At 41.4% G+C, this 19025-nt stretch overlaps 1 protein-coding gene across 2 annotated transcripts in view; it reads left to right on the top strand.

The window, feature by feature from the left end:
• LOC134353795 (N-acetyl-beta-glucosaminyl-glycoprotein 4-beta-N-acetylgalactosaminyltransferase 1-like) overlaps positions 1-19025 on the top strand; it is an 897506-nt gene that overhangs the window by 798616 nt on the left and 79865 nt on the right. For both annotated transcript variants that reach the window (XM_063062183.1, XM_063062184.1), the window contains 2 exons: positions 2553-2653; positions 16425-16492. In XM_063062183.1, coding sequence (XP_062918253.1) covers positions 2553-2653; positions 16425-16492 — 169 coding nt within the window. The remainder of the gene's footprint in view (positions 1-2552; positions 2654-16424; positions 16493-19025) is intronic.

Below are 19025 nucleotides of genomic sequence, written 5' to 3'. Positions count from 1 at the left end.
GAGGAACAGAGGCCGTGACATGGAAAGGGGTATACCACTCAAATCAGCTATTACCAAATTGGTTGACAAAACAGACTGGAGGTGGAGGTCACATAGCCTTCTTCTGCTGCAATATCTGTGTTCTAATCATCAAGGAACCTATGGCCTCCAAGATCCTCTGCACTTTAAGCAAACATCTCGTCAATCCATAATCCTATGTCCTTTTATGTAGATTCAGTTAATGGTACCAGTTGTGCTTGTCTATTGTATATGGTGCTCCTGGTGTGGCCTTCTCTACATTGGTGACACCTGTCGTAAATTAGGGGACCGCTTCATTGAGCCCTACTGCTCCATCCACCAAATGCAGGATTTCCCTGTGGCCAAACTTTTTAATTCCTATCCCCATTCCCATCCTGACGTATCAATCCATGGCCTCCTCTTCTGCCACGATGAGGCCACTCTCAAGGTGGAGGAATAACATCTGATTCCATCTAGGTAGTCTCCAGCCTGATGGCATGAATAACAATTTCTCTTTCCGATATTTTTTTCTCTTTTCTTTCTGATTCTCTCCCTCGTCCTTCTTCTAATCCCCACTCTGGCCTCTTACCTCTTCTGCTCACCTGCCTATCACCTCCCCCTTTTGCCCCTCCTTCTCTCCTCCCACCATTTTATTCTGGTGTCTTCCCTCTTCCATTCCAGTCCTGATGAAGCATCGCAGCCTAAGACATCAACTGTTTATTCATTTTCATAGATGCTGTCTGATCTGTTGAGTTCCTTCAGCATTTTGCTAATGGTGTTGTAGCCTATCTTCCACTGCCTCGTTCCTGTGCACATGGAGTTATCCCCTAAGCATAATTACACTCTCTGCTTCAATTCCATTCATTCATAACTGATTTCACAATTCAATATTCACCATCCTAATGTCCTGATGTTTAATTCATTAAATGTACATCATATTTCCCTGCTTGGCTTCATTGATGCTATCATAATTTTTGAAGCCTTAATTAGATCTCTCCCAACTATCCTCATTTCTTAAGAAAACAATTCCACCATTTCCTCATAAGTTTAAATCTCTAGTGTTTTAAACAATTCTTATTCCCTCTCTGCCACCGTAGTGGTTCAGTGGCCAAAACGGTTAGAATAAATTATATCTAATTGCAATGGTTAATACTCAATTACCATTTCACTCCACAAGGAGTATTGTGATATGAGCTGCTTTAAAAAATCCTCTTCAGTGCAGACTTTGATTCTAAGTGATCAACACAACCATTACGTTAGTCCAAAGGCTGTTACTTTTTCCTATTTTGAAAGCCATCCAAACAGCATCTAATTACACCACTCCCAAGCTAGGATGAAGATAACTGAATCATTTCCCCATTATAGATTTCTCATCTGATCCTTATCCAAAGCCCAATTTCCTGCTCATTCCCCACACTTATGGAAATAGGTCCTTCATCCTACTAAATGCATTCCAGTCAACAACCACCCATTAATGTAATTAAAAAAGTTCTCCCCACGTTCTCCTTAACTCCTTGCAGATTCTACCACTCACTTTCATGGGGCAATTTACAGCTATCATATCAATCTACACATCTTTGGGAGGAAACCAGAGTTCCCGAAAGAAACCCGTGTGGAACTGCACAGAGAAAAATCTGAGGGCAGGAGTGAACCCACATTTCTGGTGTGATGAGGGCAGAACAGATGCATCATTCTTTTCCAAGAAAAAATATATAAAATGTATTAATATATATATCATATATTATTTTTTCCTCACCCCTTATGGGTGGTTTGTATGTGTTTTCCCCCCTTAATTTCGAGTCCTCTACCATAGATAAACCTGAACAACATGGGATATATCAATTCCATAGCCTTAGTGAGAACATTATCCTGACTGCCATTCTAGTGCCTTACTGAGACATTGAGGTTGTGTGCTTAAGATGTAGTATTGATGTTGAGGATCTTACGCTCTTGATGGACTTAACCTATCACATGGCACTGACATCTCCCTTTTGTCCAGTCAAGAATCATCACTCGGCAAATGCGTACAAATAACCTGATGTTTAGTAATGATTTCATTGTTGATTGTGTTACCATTTACTATGCCGCACTTAATAAGTATTTCCTTACAGTCAATGTGCTTTGGAAAATCCCAAGCTCATACAAAGTATTATACAGTATATATATTTATTTTCTTTCAGTATGTTATTTCTGTTGTTGAGGTGAAGCTTTAGAAATGTAGAAGCAGAAAAACTGAATAAACAAAGCATATACTTTTGTTATAACGATGAAAATAGTTACTTGTATATCTGGGAAAAAAAGTGAATGGAATTTTCTAATGTTCTTCCACTGTAATCAGAAATGTTCCATTACAATTTTCTGGAGATTTTCTCCAACCCTTCCCAAACTTTCTTCAACCTTTGACACCTAAAAAAACTTACCTAAGCAGTCTCTTTTGGAACTTCACACCCACAATGTTTTTATATTGTATTATTATGCAATTCATAGAAATCATGTTCAGGACTGATCACAGGAATTGGTACAGTACTTATCATGTTATTTGTATATTCCTGCAGGTCTACCTATCTTTTGTCTACCCGAATGACTACACCAGGCTCACTCACATGGAAACGGAAAATAAATGCTTCTACCGCGAGAGCCCCTTGTATTTGGAGAAGTAAGCATTCAGATATACAGTGTAACTATTGAATATTAGATTTAAACAGCAGTCTAATAATGGCAACATCCACAATGAAGTTTGGTCTTTAGGGAAAGGTGCAATGAGAATTAGTCCCTTAGACTTTATCAAGGTCAGTGGCAAAGTCTTGATTTACATCTATAAAATACTACCTACAATGTTTCTGCAATGTTTGATCTGAGGTCCTTTAATGACATCACAATAGTTTAGGTTATCACTTGCCCTCATTGGAAACAAGTGTTGATTTCTGATTGGGTTGATGGTCAGTTTCTATAATGTAATCCTTATTTCACAAACAAAAGAAAATCTACAGATGCTGGAAATCCAAGGCAAAACACACAAAATGCTGGAGGAAAGCAGGTCAGGCATCGTCTATGGAAATGAATAAATCGACGAGATGAAGAGTCTCAGCCCGAATCATTGACTGTTTATTCATTTCCGTAGATGCTGCCTGACCTGCTGAGGTACACCAGCATTTTGTGTGTTTTCCATATAATTCTCGCTTCATCGGCCAATGCTCTCCACTGTTGTGACTGTCTAAAAAAAAAATTACCCTCATGTAAGCTGTAAATGGGAAATATAAAAGCCTTTATTCACTCAGCGAATCTTCAGAAGAGAGATGATCCAGGAGGATCCAAGCGAAGTTCACTCTCCTGATACAACGTTTTATACATGTACATCTAAACAGAAGGTCAAGTGACAAAACAGATTTCTCCTGGGCTGTGCATTAAGTGGCAGGGATACGTCTTTCACAATCTGCTAATGGTCATTGGAGAACCACTAAAGGAGAACCATGTCTCCTGCACATCTTCCCTAGAATGTATTGGTGTGATTCTACACTGCCACCATGTAGATCAATCCTTCATCAGCCTTAACTGTCTTACAGTCTGGTTTAGTGTAGCATCCTCTCACAATCTACGAAAGCTGCAGCGAACTCTCTGTACAGCGGTACACATCAAAGTTGCTGGTGAACGCAGCAGGCCAGGCAGCATAACGGGTCATTGGCTGCACTCTACCATCACTGCAGGACTTGTTTTGGTCCAGGTGAAAGAGCAGGCAGAAAACATCATTGCATTCACTACCCACCCTGCAAACTGCCTTTTCCAATAGCACCCTTCTAGAAAACACTATAGGGCTATTATTACCATGCTGTGCCACGGTACCATAGCGGTTAGCGTGATGTTATTACAGCTCAGGGTGTTGGAATGCAGAGTTAAATTCTGGCACTGTCTGTAAGGAGTTTGTACATCCACCCATGAATGCATTAGTTTCCTTCGTGTGCTCTGGTTTCCTTCCACAATTCAAAGACGTGCTGGTTAGTTGGTTAATTGGTCGTAATAAATTGTCCTATGATTTGACTAATAGGTGGGTTGCTGTGCAGTGTAGCTCTTTGGGCTGGAGTGTTCTGCACTGTATGTCTAAATAAATAATAATAAATAAATAATTTTTTAAAACAGCCTCACCATCTTAAAAGTTTCTTCCCCTAAACAGTTAATCTGCTCAACCATTCCAGTTAACCCCCCCCACCCCCTCTATCTATTACCCCTGTCACTGCACTGTAAACACTTCAAGCCACTTTCTGTAATTGTGTTTACATTGTAAATACATGCTAGTATTTATGTATTTATACACATTTATTCCATATCCCTACATTAACGACTAACTTTATTTATATAAAGGATTCTTCATTCATTATAATTGTCCAATGTTGTTTTTTGTTGCATGTTGCACCCTGACCAACACACCACAGCAAACTCTTAATAGATGCAAACATACAGTATTTGGCAAATAAATTTAACCTTGATAACAGGAACATTCATCTGTTATCTTCCCCTATGTGGTTTCAATGGGATAGAATTAGATTGTCCCATGCGCACTGACTGGTTTCACGAGCCACAAAGTATCAGTTGGAAGTTAAATTGGAAGTTATCAATTGAAGACTGTTTTTTATTTTAGTTAATTTGCAATTATGCTATCCATAATGTCATAACTCCAAAGTTATCCCTAACAGCATCTCGGAAAATTCCTTCCCCTTCCTCACTGTAGAAAGACATTTCTATACCACGGATGTCCCCATCAAACTATAGCTGTTTAATGATATATTGCAAAAGACCATAAGACATAGGGGCAGAATTAGGCCACTCGGCCCATTGAGTCTGCTCCACCAGTCCATCATGGCTGATTTATTATCCCCCTCTGCCTTCTCCCCGTAACTTTAGACGCCCTGGCGAACCAAGAATCTACCAACTTCTGCATTAAGTATACTCACTGACTTGGTCTCCATAGCTGTCAGTGGCAATGAATTCCACAGCCATCCATGCATGGCAATAAATTCCACAGATTCAGCACCTTTTGGCTAAAGAAACTACTTCTCATTTCTGTGCTAAATGAGTGTCTCTCTATACTGAGGCTGTGCTCTCTGGTCCTAGACTCATCCACTATAGGAAACATTCTCTCTACATCCACTCTGTCTAGGCCTTTCAATATTTGATATGTTTCAATGACTCCAGCAAGTACAAGCTCAAAGCCATCAAATATTCCTCATACATTAACCCTTCCATTCCTGGAATCATTCTTGTGAACCTCCTTTGGACCCTCTCCAATGCCAGAACATCTTTTTTTAGATCTCCAAGTGTGGGCAGACCAAAGCCTTATAAACCCTCAGAATCATATCCTTGCCCTTATATTCTAGTCCTCTCAAAATGAATGCTAACATTGCATTTGCCTTCCTTATCACCAACTCATCCTACAGATTAACCTCTAGGGAATCCTACACATGGACTTCCAAGGCCCTTTGCACCTCTGATTTTTTAATATTCTCCCTGTTTGGAAAATAGACTAAGCCTTTATTCTTTCTACCAAAGAGTGTGACCAAACGCTTCCCTGCACTATATTGCATCTGCCACTTCTTTGCCCATTATCCCAATATGTCTCAGTTCTTCTTCAGACTCCCTTCTTCCTCAATGCTATCTGCCCCTTTATCTATCTTTGTATTGTCTGCAAACTTAGTCACAAAGTCATCAATGTCACCCTTCAAATCATTGGCAAATAACACGAAAAGAAGTGGTCCCAATACTGATCCCTGCGGAACACCATTTGTCACCGGCAGCCAACCAGAATAGATCCCCTTCAATCTGCCACTTTGCCTCCTGCCAATCAGCCAATTTTCTATCCATGCTAGTATCTTTCTTGTAATATCATGGGCTCTTAATATGTTAAGCAGCCTCATGTGTGACACTTTGTCAACGGTCTTCTGAAAAATCTAAGTAAAGAACAATCACTGACTCTCCTTAGTCTATCCTGCCTGTTATTTCCTCAAAAAATTCCAACAGATTTGTCAGGCAAGATTTCCCCCTTACGGAAACCATGTTAACTTTGGCCTGTTTTATCATATGCCTCCAAGTACCCAGAATCCTTAACAATAGACTTCAACATCTTCCCAACTATTGAAGTCAGGCTGACTGGTCTATAATTCCCTTTCTTCTGTCTGCCTCCCTCCCTTCTTAAAGAGTGGAGTGACACTTCCAGTTTTCCAGCCCTCCAGAACCACTGCCAAATCTAGTGATTCTTGAAAGTTCATTACTAATGCCTCTTCACTACCTCTTTAGAACCATGGGGTGTAGTGCATCTTGACCTGATGACCGTTCTACCTTTGGACTTTTCAGCTTCCCAAGCACCTTCTCGATAGTAATAGGACTACAATCACATGTGCCCCCGACACTCTAGAATTTTAGCATACTGCTAGTGTCTTTCACTGTGAAGACTAAAGTACTTATTAAGTTTGTCCATCGTTTCTTTGTCCCCCATTAGTACCGCTCCAGCATAACTTTCCAGCAGTCTGATATCCTCTCTTACTTTTGCTGTATCTGAAAAATATTTTGGTATCCTTTTTGATATCTTTGGCTAGCTTACTTTCATATTTCATCTCCTTTTTTTTAAGTTGCCTTCATTTGGTTTTTAAAACGCTCCCAATCCTCTAACTTTCCACTTTTTTTTTGCTATATTATATACTCTCTATTTTGCTTTTATGCTGTCTTTGACTGTCCCTTGTTAGCCACAGTTGCCTCATCCTCCTTTTATAATATTTCTTCATCTTCAGGATGTATATATCCTGTGCCTTCTGAACTGCCATTGCTGTTTTGCTGTCATCCCTACCAGTGTCCTCCTCCCATCAACTTTGGCCAGTTTTGCTCTCATGCCCTGTAACTCTTTACTTCACTGTGATACTGATACATCTGGTTTTATCTTCTCCCTCTCAAACTGCAGGGAGAGTTCTATCATATCGTTATCCCTGCTCCTAAGGGTTCCTTTACCTTATTAAGCTCCCTAATTAAATCTGGTACTTTATACAACACCACCCAATCCAGGATTGCCTTTCCTTTCACGTGCTCAACAACAAGCCGCTCTAAATGCAGGAATTCTACAAATTCCCTCTCTTGGGATCTAGCACCAACTTGATTTTCTCAGTCTACCTGTTTATTGAAATCCCTCATGACTATTGTAACATTGCCCTTATTACATGCCTTTTCTATTTCCCCATTGATATTAATATTGTCTATCCTGACAACTGTTCAGGGCCTGTAAATAACTCCCAATTGGGTCTTTTTACTGTTGCAATTTTTTAACTCTACCCACAAGGATCCAACATCTTCCAATTCTATGTCACCACTTTCTAAGGATTTGATTTCATTTTTTACCAAGAGAGCCACACCACCCCCTTTGCCTACCTGCCTGTCCTTTCAATGCAATGTGTATCCGTGGATGTTCAGCCCTCAACTAAGATACTCTTTTAGCCATGTCTCAGTGATGGCCACAATGTCATACCTACCAATCTGTAACTGTGCCAAAAGGTCATCTAGCTTATTCCGTGTACTGTACACATTCAAATATAATGCCTTCAGTCCTCCATTCATCATCCTTTCCAACTTTGTCCCCAGGTTACAGTTCAACTCATCTCACTGACTGCAGTTTTGCCCTGTCATCTGCCTGTCCTTTCTCACAGCCTCACCAAACACCGATATACTTGTATACCAATTGCCGTATCTCTAGCCCAAACACTCCAGTTCCCACTCCCCTGCCAACTTAGATGGAAAAACCCTCCCCAACAGCTCTACCAAACCTGCCCACAAGGATATTGTGCTGCCTTGGGTTCAGGTGTAACCTGTCCTTTTTTGTACAGGTCAAACCCTCCCCAGAGGAGATCCCAATAATCCAGAAATCTCAAGCACTGCTCCTTATACCGCTTCCTCAGCCACTCATTCATCTGTACCATCATCCGATTCCTGCCCTGACAAGCATCTGGCATAGCAAGTAACTTAGAGATTACTACCTTTGAGGTCCTGTTCTTCTGCCTCATCCTTAACTCTCTATACTCACTGCACAGGATTTCTGCGCCCTTTCTACCTGTGTCATTAGTACCAATGTGCACAGTGACCTTTGACTGTTCACCGTCCCTGGAGAAACTTCTGCAGCTGCCCCAGGACATCCTGGACCTTAACACCTGGGAAGCAACACAACGTTCTTCCTGCTCTTTCTTGGCCATAGAATCTCCTATCCATCTCCCTCGCTAATGAGTCTCTTGCCATTATCACTCTGCCTGACTTTACCTTTCCCTGCTGTGCCTCAGAGCCAGTTATAGTGCCACTGGCATGCCCGCTGCTGCACCCTGATAGGTCATCTCCTCCCAGCAGTGTCCAAAGGAGTATCCTTCAAGTTCAAGATCAGTCTTATTTTCATATATACAACCAAACAAAACAATGTTCCTCTGGACCAGGGTGCACCCACACAACATACAATATATCACACACTGCAGATAAACCAAAATATTATACCATAAGTTAATTATATATAATTCAAAATGCATGTAGTAATGCACAGTGTTGGTGTTCAGTAAATAGTACAGTAAAACAGCTCGTTGTCCTAGCAACGAAACCTCGGTGGCGGCAGCGTATTTATTAGTCTCACAGCCTGAGGGAAGAAGCTGTTGCCCGGCCTGGTAGTCCTAGTCCTGATCTTTCTGTACTTCCTTCCTGACAGTAGTAGCCCAAAGAGATTGTGGGATGTGTGGTAGGGATCCTCAATGATGCTTTGGGCCCATCATCTTCAACACTTCCAGTAAGTGTCACAAATGGGGGCAAGGGAGATCCTGATGATCCTCTCAACAGTTGTTACTCTGTAGAGTCTTGCAGTTTCTGTACCACACAATGAGGCAGCCAGACAGGACACTCTCAATGGTGCTCCTGTAGAAAGTTGTTAGAATGGAGGCCGGGAGCCTTGCACGCCTCAATCTCCTCAGAAAGTGTAGACGCTGCTGTGCCTTCTTGACTAGTGAGGAAACGTTGCAGGTCCAGGTTAGATCATCCATTATGTGCACACCAAGGAACTTTATGCTCTTCACTCTCTCCGCAGCAGAGCCATTGATGTGCAATGGAGAGCGGTTGACCTGTGCCCTCCTGAAGTCGACGATCATCTCTTTTGTCTTGTCTGAGTTGAGACTCAGGTTGTTGTTCCTTTGACAAACCGCTCTACCTCCTCTCTGTGTGCCGGCTCATCATCATTGCTGATGAGGCCAACCACTGTAGTATCATCAGCGACCTTGATGATGCAATTTGAGCTGACGCTAACAGAGCAGTCAAGAGTCAGCAGCAGGAACTGCAGTGGATGGAACACACAGACAGGGCTTTCTGCCAAGAAGTCAAAGATCGAGTTGCAGAAATGTGGTGTTGAGTCCCAACTGCTGTGTATTTAATACTTCAGTAATATTTGAGTAACCTTGTATAGACATTGTTTGATTAAACATCTTTGTTTCTTTAAATAATTCATTACATGAATTGCAAATGTCATCGCACTACCTACAGGGGCAGGGGACAGTTTCAGAGATATTATGATGTCCATTAGGACCTCTGTTAGCAGGGCTGCACAGTTCTTGAGCAGCTGACCAGGTATGTAGTCTGACCCCACTGCTTTGGATTGGTGTACCTTGGCTAGGGTCCTGCTCACCTCGGCTGTGTCCAGAGAGGGTATATTTTCATTCAATTGGTCAAACGGTACATAGAAAGCATTCAACCCATCAGAAAGAGAGGTATCGCTGTCATTGATGCACAGGGTGGACATGTAATCAGTTATTGTTTGCATACCTTGCCACATGCTCTGCATGTCCCTGGTGTCACAAAGGTGTTTGTAAATGTTCTGTAGATTTGCATAGGGGAACTCTGCATAGACTGCTTACTCCCCTTACTTCTCCTGGTTGTCACCATGGGAAGTCTGCACTCTGGGTGAGACTATCGCAGTAGAAGACTCATCTGTGAAGTTTTCAGCCTCCCAGATGGTCCTCAGTGCATCCAGCTCCAGTTCCTAGACTTTGTCAGTCAGGAGCTGAAGTTGGCTGGACTTCTTGCAGATGTATTCATCAGGGAGACTGTTAGATACCCTGAAATTTCACATCTCACCAAAAGCATTCCAGTGCCTGAACCATCATTCTACCTACATTTGTTATGCTTCTGACTCTCAAATCTAACTACTAGCTTGCGGCTGTTCTTGCCTAAGCCTGTTGAACCAAAGCCTGACCACTCACGCAATGGCTACTCCACTCAAACGCTACTTCTTTTTTATCGGTGCTTGCCAATTAACCCTAGTTACTGTTAACTCAAGCTATTTCCTACTCCAGAGGCAATTCCTGAGAGGCCCCAGTCACTTTTTAAAATTAATACATGAAGTCCACAAGGAACTACCTTCAAACCACTCCACGACCTCCTGCTCCGCAGACAAAACCCGACAAGCCCCGCTTACTTTTTATAACTTGTGCGTAAAGTCCACAAAGAACTGTCTTCAAATCACTCTGTAACCTCCCGCTCTGCAGACAAGTCCCAGCTGGCTCCACTCGCTTTACACAACCATGGCTTCCTGCCATAGATAAAAGAGTTGATGGTATAACACAGTGGATGCTATATTTCATTCATATGTAGAAATGGAATAAGTTTTTAGCTTACTAACAAGTCTAACCCTCTGAAAAAATTGCCAATTAATTATGCTACCAGAATGAATTCCATCATAGGTATCAATCTGACCTATTCTAGATCCAGAAGTTGCTGGAAATCACAGGAATGCTGAGTATTTTCTCTTTTTTTTCTTGTATAAAAGATATCCAATGTTTTCCTGTTGACATGTGGTTTAATATTCAGGTTTATAATTAATGTTCATTAGTAGGTTTTACCACAATACTTGCATAATTATATTTAACTCCCATTCTTATATAGTGTTGAACCTTGCAGACAATGGCACACAAATTTAGGTACAGTAATACTATGCAAACCAGAATGTACTAAATTCTTATAATATATTGAAGAGCTTGCATTACATTATTAGTTTAACAACATGAAAACATTGCTTCAGAAACCTGCAGCTATAAATATTAATGTTACAATGTAGTGCTACACTCTGGAATTTATATAAATGACATGGATGAAGGCACTAAAGTTATGTTTGCTAAATTTTCTGATGACATAGAAAGGGTAGGAGAGTTTGTTACAAAAAGAGGGATAGAGATGGGTTCAGTGATTGAGCAAAGATCTGGCATATGTAGTACAGTGTTCAAAATTGTGACATTATTCAATTCTTCAAGTAATATCAAAAAGGAAACAATCCAAGTAAAAAGAGATATCATGAAGTTGTGAAGTGCGGAGAGATGTATGCTGTAGTGCAGGGGTTGCCAACCTTTTACATTCCATGCATCAATTTTTTCATGCACGAGTTTCAGATGTGATTTTTTCACGCACGAGTTCTATATTAACATATTTTTACAAGAATTGAATGGAGGTACAAGAGTTGTATGGCGCATCTGAACTCGTGAGTGAAAAAATTGACGCATGGAACGTAAAAGGTTGGTCACCCCTGCTGTAGTGCATAATTTATCAACAGCTCAGCCATCAGGCTCTGTACTGAGTCAACTTTGAGCTGGAGAAGTGATCTTGTAATCTGACATGTAAGTTTTGTACATCTTATTTTTAAAGTAACTTACTTTTATTCTTTCTTACTTCTCTTCAAATATTTGTGTACCTGTGCACCTGTAACCATACTGTGACACTGTAATTTCCTTTGGGATCAATAAAGCATCTATTTATCTATCTAGTATGCTATTGTGTATTGCTGAGGGAATTGGAGAAGTGGGTAGGTTGTGCTTCAGTTATATAGGCCGTGGACTGAGTGTATCTGGAGTTTTTGTGTGATTTCATTTTCCTTGCTTAATGGATGTAATGCATTGGAAGCAGTTGACAATGTTTACCGGATTAAATCAGGAATAACCAGATTGAACTATGAGGAAAGGCTGGATAGACTAGGCTGGACTTCCTAATGCAGAATGGTATGTTCTCATTTATTTCCAATCCTTTCATATTTGTAGCAATTGTTGCTTTGGGAAGTACTGTTAACAAAGCCTAGTTGAATAACTGTGAGGCATTTTGTACATATTACTAATTGTAGTCACTCTGTTGATGGTGGATGGAGTGTTTAGAATAATGGTCTGAGTGCTGGTCAACTAGATTGGATCCTGGCTGTTTCATCCTTTTTGGTGGTGTGGAGGTAGCCAAACAAATAATCAGTGCATTTCTAAGGTGTTGAACAGATTCATTCCTGTTGATGACTGATTCTACGTTGTAATTGCAGCTCTGAAATAGGACTAGGAAACATTCTGATTCTGTTATGATATATTCCATAAATATTACAAGAATGAGAATAAATTGGAATATTTCTCTTCTAATTAAATCTCCTTTCATACTTACACATAATAATATGTAGGTTGATTAAAAAGAAAGGGAAGACAATTTAATTTCACTTTTCATGCCCTTTTGTAGGATACCTCAAAGCACTTTATAGCAAAGGAGATATTTTTTAAGCATAATCGCTGCTGTAACTTTAGAACACAGCTCTCTCCCTCAACGATCAATGCATAAAGGACATGACCCTCAAACACAAGAAAATCTGCAGATCCTGGAAATCCAAAGTAACACACACAAAATGCTGGAGAAACTCAGCAGGTCTGGCAGCATCTATGGAAAAGAGTAAACTGTTGATGTTTTGGGCCAAGACCCTTCATTAGGAAGGGGTGAGATGCCAGAATAAAAAGGTGGGGGAAGGGGAAAGAGACTGGCTGCAAGGTGAAAAGTGAAGCCAGGTGGTTGGGAAACATAAAGGGCTGGAGAAGAAAGAATCAGATAGGAGAGGAGAATGAACAATAGGAGAAAGGAAAGGAGGAACAGGAGAAAGCTGTGCGTAGACAGGACAGCCTGGAGAGCTTGTCTACAGAGGTCATATAGGTGGAGCTGAGGAACGGGAAAGGTGTGACCACACTAACAGGGTTATATTATAAACTGCCCAATAGTCAGAGAGAATTGGAGGAGCAAATCTGTAGAGAGATAGCAGACCAATGTAAGAAACATAAAGTTGTAATAGTAGGGGATTTTAACTTTCCACATATTGACTGGGACTCCCACACTGTGAAAGGGCTAGATGGCTTGGAGTTCATCAAATGTGTTCAGAAAAGTTTTCTAAATATATAGAGGTACCTACGAGACAGGATGCAATACTTGATCTCCTATTAGGGAACCAGGCAGGTCAGGTGACAGAAGTATGTGTAGGCAAACATTTTGGGTCCAGTGACCATAATGTCATTAGTTTCAAGTTAATTATGCATAAGGATTGGTCTGGTCCTCGAGTTGAGGTTCTAAATTGGGGAAGGGGCAATTTTGTGGAAATGAGAAAGGATCTAGGAAGAGTGAATTGGGATAAGTTGTTTTCTGGCAAGGATGTGTTCAGTAAGTGAAAGGCCTTCAAAGGCGAAATTTTGAGAGTGCAGAGTTTGCACGTTCCTGCCAAGATTAAAGGCAAAGTTAACAGGCATAGGGAACCTTGGTTTTCAAGGGATATTGGCGATCTGGTTAAGAAAAAGAGAGAGGTGTCTAGCAGGTACAGACAACAAAGAACAAATGAGGTACTTGAAGAGTATGGAAAATGTAAGAAAATACTAAAGAAGGAAATCAGGAAGGCAAAAAGACATGAGGTTGCTTTGGCAGATAATGTGAAGGTAAACTTGAAGGGTTTCTACAAGTATATTAAGAGTAAAAGGATAGTAAGGGACAAAATTGGTCCCCTAGAAGATCAGAGTGGTCATTCATGTGTGAAGCCTTACAAGACGGGGAGATCTTAAACAGATTTTTTGCGTCAGTATTTACTCAGGAAATTGGCATAGCGTATATGGAAGGAAGGGAAACAAGCAGTAGTGTCATGGAACCTATAGAGATTAAAGAGGAGGTGCTTGCTGCCTTACAGTGAATAAAGGTAGGTAAATCCCCTGGGCCTGACATGATATTTCCTCGGACCTTGAGAGAGACTAGTGTAGAAATTGCAAGAGCACTGGCAGAAGTGTTTAAAATGTCCTTAGCCACGGGTGCAGTCAGTGCCGGAGGATTGGAGGGTAGCTCATGTTGTTCCGTTGTTTTAAAAAGGCTCCAAAAGTAAACCAGGTAATTACAGGCTAATGAGCCTGACATCAGTAGTAGGTAAATTATCGGAAGGTGTTCTGAGAGATCAGATATACAAGTATTTGGAGAGCCAAGGGCTGATTAAGGATAGTCAGCATGGCTTTGTGTGTGATAGATCATGTTTAACAAATCTTGTAGAGTTTTTTGAGCAGGTTACCCAGAAAGTAGATGAAGGAAAGGCTGTGGATGTTGTCTACATGGACTTTAGTAAGGCCTTTGACAAGGTTCCACATGGGAGGTTAGTTCAGAAGGTTCAGACACTAGGTATCCATGGAGAGGTTGTAAACTAGAATCTAAATTGGCTGTGTGGAAGAAGACAGAGAGTGGAGAGTGAATGATTGCTTCTCAGACTGGAGGCCTGTGACTGGTGGTGTGCTTCAGGGATCTGTGCTGGGACCATTGTTTTTTGTTGTCTATATCAATGATCTAGATGATAATGTGTTAAATTGGAACAGCAAGTTTGCTGATGACACTAAGATTGGAGGCATAGTGGACAGCGAGGAAGGCTTTTAAAGCTTGCAGAGGGAACTGGATCAACTGGGAAATGGGCCAGATAAAGGTAGATGGAATTTAATGAAGACAAGTGTGAGGTGTTGCATTTTGGAAGGACAAACCAAGGTAGGACATACACAGTAAATGGTAGGGCACTGAGGAGTGCGGAGGAACAAAGGGATATGGGAGTTCAGATACATAATTCCCTGAAAGTGGTGTCACAGGTAGACAGGGTTGTAAAGAAGGCTTTTGGCATCTGGCATTCAAAAATCAAAGTTTTGAGTATAGGAGTTGAGATGTTATGGTGAGGTTTTTTAAGACATCGGTGAGGCCAAATTTGGAGTATTGTGTGCAGTTCTGGTCACCTAACTATAGGAGGGATATCAGTAAGATTGAAAGAATGTAGAGAAGATTTACTAGAAGTAACAGGGGAAGTTTGAACCGGTTAGCACTTTATTCCTTGGAGTGTAGAAGAATGAGGGGGGGTGGGGGGGTTTGATAGATGTTTACAAAATTATGAGGGGTATAGACAGAGTAAATGTGAGTTGGCTCTTTCCACTTTGATTAGGAGAGATAAATACGAGAGGACATGGCTTTAGGGTGAAGGGGAAAGGTTTAGGGGGAACATTGGGGGAACTTCTTCACTCAGAGTGGTGGGAGTGTGGAACGAGCTGCCATCTGACGTGGTAAATGTGGGCTCACTCTTAAGTTTTAAGAATAAATTGGATAGGTACATGGATGGGAGTGGTCTGGAGGGTTATGGACTGGGTGCAGGTCAATGGGACTAGCAGAATAAAGTTTCGGCACAAACTAGAAGGGCCAAATGGCCTGTTTTCTGTGCTGTAGTGTCCTGTGGTTCTAGGAGGGGACCGATGGGGGGAAGGGGTGCAGGTGAGAAGAAGCGAAAGGTCTGAATGGGGAATAAAGGAAAGGGGGAGGGAAATTTTTGTTCACGGGAAGGAAAAGTCAATATTCATGCCATTAGATTGGAGGGTACCCAGGCAGATACTAATCTGTTCTGTTTTAGTCATATTACTTGGTTTATGAATGTGACTATGATACAGCATAGCTTTGAGGTTGGTTGCTCAAGTGTTACATTTTCACTTATTCGTGGGTGTGAGCTTTACTGATAAGGTTAGTGTTTATTGCCCATCCCACAGGTACCTGCAAGGTGGGGACGGGCCACTCTCTTTGTTCAGAAGTTTGGACCATTAAATCATGAGGAACACTAAAGTAATATGGTGGTGTTTCTCATGTAGATGTCGCCCTTGTCCTTCTAAGCCAAACGTATCTTCAGTTTGGGAGATGTTATCGAATGGATGTTGAAGAGTGTGTACTGCAGCAATTATGGTGAAGTAGGCAGTGAATCTGGTAATCAAGTGGGTTGCATGCCCTGCATTATTCTCTTTGAATGTCTTTTTAGAAACACTCATCCATCAAAGTCTACCACCTGTATGGTTGAAAACAATGTCAGGACTCAGTCACTCACAGCCAATCACATCTAATCTGACTTGGTCTAGTTTCTGCCATGTTTATATTTCAAACACTAGGGGCAACATGTCATATGTACTTGTCGTGGAAACATAAGTCTTATTATTTTTCTTTCCCAGTATTTCTGGAATTGGTCAAGTTAAGCATTTATTTTCAAAATTGACAATCCATCTCCAGCCTCTGAAGCTTGTGACACAGTTCTGTTTGTAATTTCTGCCTTTCCTCCCTGGCAGGTTTGGATTCTACAAGTACATGAAGATGGATGAGGAGAGCAAACCTTTCTTGTTTGATAACCCAGAGGGTAAGAATGACAGGCAGTTTTTGGTCGGTCATTTTGATGTTCAGCAGACCTTGCATAACAAATATAGATACTTTGGATCAGCTGGTTTTAATGCTCCATATCAGACCTTTCCCATTATTTAACTCAATGTATAAAATTATCTTCTCTTTTTGTCTCTAGCTTAAGCAGATATCTAACAGAAAAATACAAAACAAGCAATTTGTGCATGTTTTTGTTCAACTCTTGAAAAGAAGAAAGAATTTGTATTATTATTGATACAAAAAAAATATTTTTTTAATGTTCCTGGCACATTAGCATCACTAACACCTAGCATAGAATCTGCACGAGCCAACTGCAGAGCATAACTTCCCATGCAATGCCTGAAGAATAATTTAGAATTGATTTCCACTAACATGCTCCTGAGTGATATTTGCAATTCCCACACTAGCAGCTTAAAATAAAGTTTCCTCTTGACCCAATAGAGAGGGTATGGTGGGTCTTGTTATTCCAAGCCGATCCAAGTACTATAAAAGGAGCAGCTTGAAGAGAACTTTAGCAGGCAACAGCATGTGGTGATCAAAAGACTGGTGTTCAGTGAGGCTGTGGCTGCACAAATCCTTCATTATTGGTGTTATTATCCTAACAGTTACACCTATACATTTTTTACTGAAAACCTATTTCCTTTTACTGTATCTTCCCTGAAGCCAGCATTGAGCTTGGCCCCTGAACGTCCAACTTGCCCAGCAGTCAGTCCCACCCGAGGCTGAGTTAGCACAGCAAATGGTATCCATGGTGACAGGATCTCATAATACACTTGGCAATTGGTCTGCAGAGAATTGAAGACCCAGCCAGTGTGGAACCCTCCCTGTCATCCATTGACTCTTAGGCCAAGATGTCAGCCTAAGTCACACTCAAAGTCCATTAATGTGGCATCTTCTCAAGGGTAATTAGGGATAGACATTAAATACCAGTCTTACTATCTTCACCCAGACCCAGAAAAATGGTGATCAGTGGAAGCAATCAAGGAAACCAAAAGCCAGGTAGCTCCAGTGGGCAGAGGTGAAGGTGAAGATGGAGACAGAGACTGGAGGTTGATAAGCAGGGTCACAAAGGATACAACTGCTGGAGCGTGCCAAGTGAAGAACATGATATTGGAAACAATACGGGAGAGATGAAGGGCAAATGGAACCAAATAGACACTAATGTCAGAAATGCTGTTTTTGAATTTCATTTCAGAAATCAACACTATTGTGCCACAGTCCTTGGAGAACTAAATACTCCTCTGTCTAAATACACCACTGTGCAACTGGGTGTGGACTTCCTAACCAACAAACCTCAGACTCCTCCTTCCCCATGGGTGCCCCCCAAGGCTGTGTGCTGAGCCCAGTGCTGTACACTCTGCTCACACATGATTGCACGGCGAAGCACCTGAGTAATCACATTGTCAAGCTCGCAACAGTGGTGGGGCTTATCACCAACAACGATGAGACAGCCTGCAGAGTGGAGGTGGAAGAACTCAAGGCCTGATGGATAGCAGATAGTATCCATGGTGACAGAGTCTTATGATTCACTTGGCAATTGTCTGCAGGGAGTTAAAGACCCACTCAGTGTGGAACCCTCTTCCTCAAAGTCAACAAGACAAAGGAGATGGTTATCGACTTCAGGAGAACTCACACCACTCACACCCATCTTTTTATCAGTGCACACTACGAGCAGTTTCAAACACCTGGGAGTGCACACCTTGCGAACCTCTCATGGCCCCAGAACACATTCCACAAAGTGGGAAAGCTCACTAATACCTCTACTTTTTGAGGAGGCTGAGGACAGCTGGACTACGCACATCTATACTCACGTCATTCTACAGATGAGCAGTAGACAGCATCCTAAAATGCCGCATCACTGCATGGTATGGAAACTGTACTGCCGAGGATAGGAAGAGTTACTTCTACATTTGGTTGTCAAAATGCATCACTAGCACTAGCCTACCTAGCATCAAGGATATATATACATTAAGTTCCCAGAAAAGGGCCATTAACGTCATGAAGGATCACACACATTCTGCTCATGGACTGTTGGTCCCACTTCTATCAGGGAAAAGGCATCAGGATCATCAGACTGGATAACAGTTACTTTCCCCAAGCAGTAAGGCTGATCAACAGCTCCACTCATTAACCCACCCATCCACACCATTTCTTGTCAGTTACCTTAAGTACAGATACTCCTAGCATCGCTTTATGGACATACAATTGATTAATGTACAAAGTTATCTTATTTATTTAGATTTGATGTGTTGTATCTTATTCCATTTTTGTGCAGCATCAGGTCTGGAGTAATAAATATTTCACTCTCCTTTACACTTGCGTACTGGTAATAACACTGTACAACCTTGAATACATCTTGAATGTGGAAAGAGATCCATTGGGTAAAGTGTATAGGTAGTATTTAGATGGAAACTGGGGGGGAGGGGAAGAGTTATGATAATGACCAATGGGGAACTGGAGGAGGGGTACGAAAATGGAAAGAAAACTGGGAGGACCAGAAGGAGAGTGATAGG

The sequence above is a fragment of the Mobula hypostoma genome, chromosome 11, assembly GCF_963921235.1.
Source record: "Mobula hypostoma chromosome 11, sMobHyp1.1, whole genome shotgun sequence".
NCBI classification, from domain to species: Eukaryota; Metazoa; Chordata; class Chondrichthyes; order Myliobatiformes; family Myliobatidae; genus Mobula; species Mobula hypostoma.
This window is presented reverse-complemented; position numbering and strand designations above follow the sequence as displayed.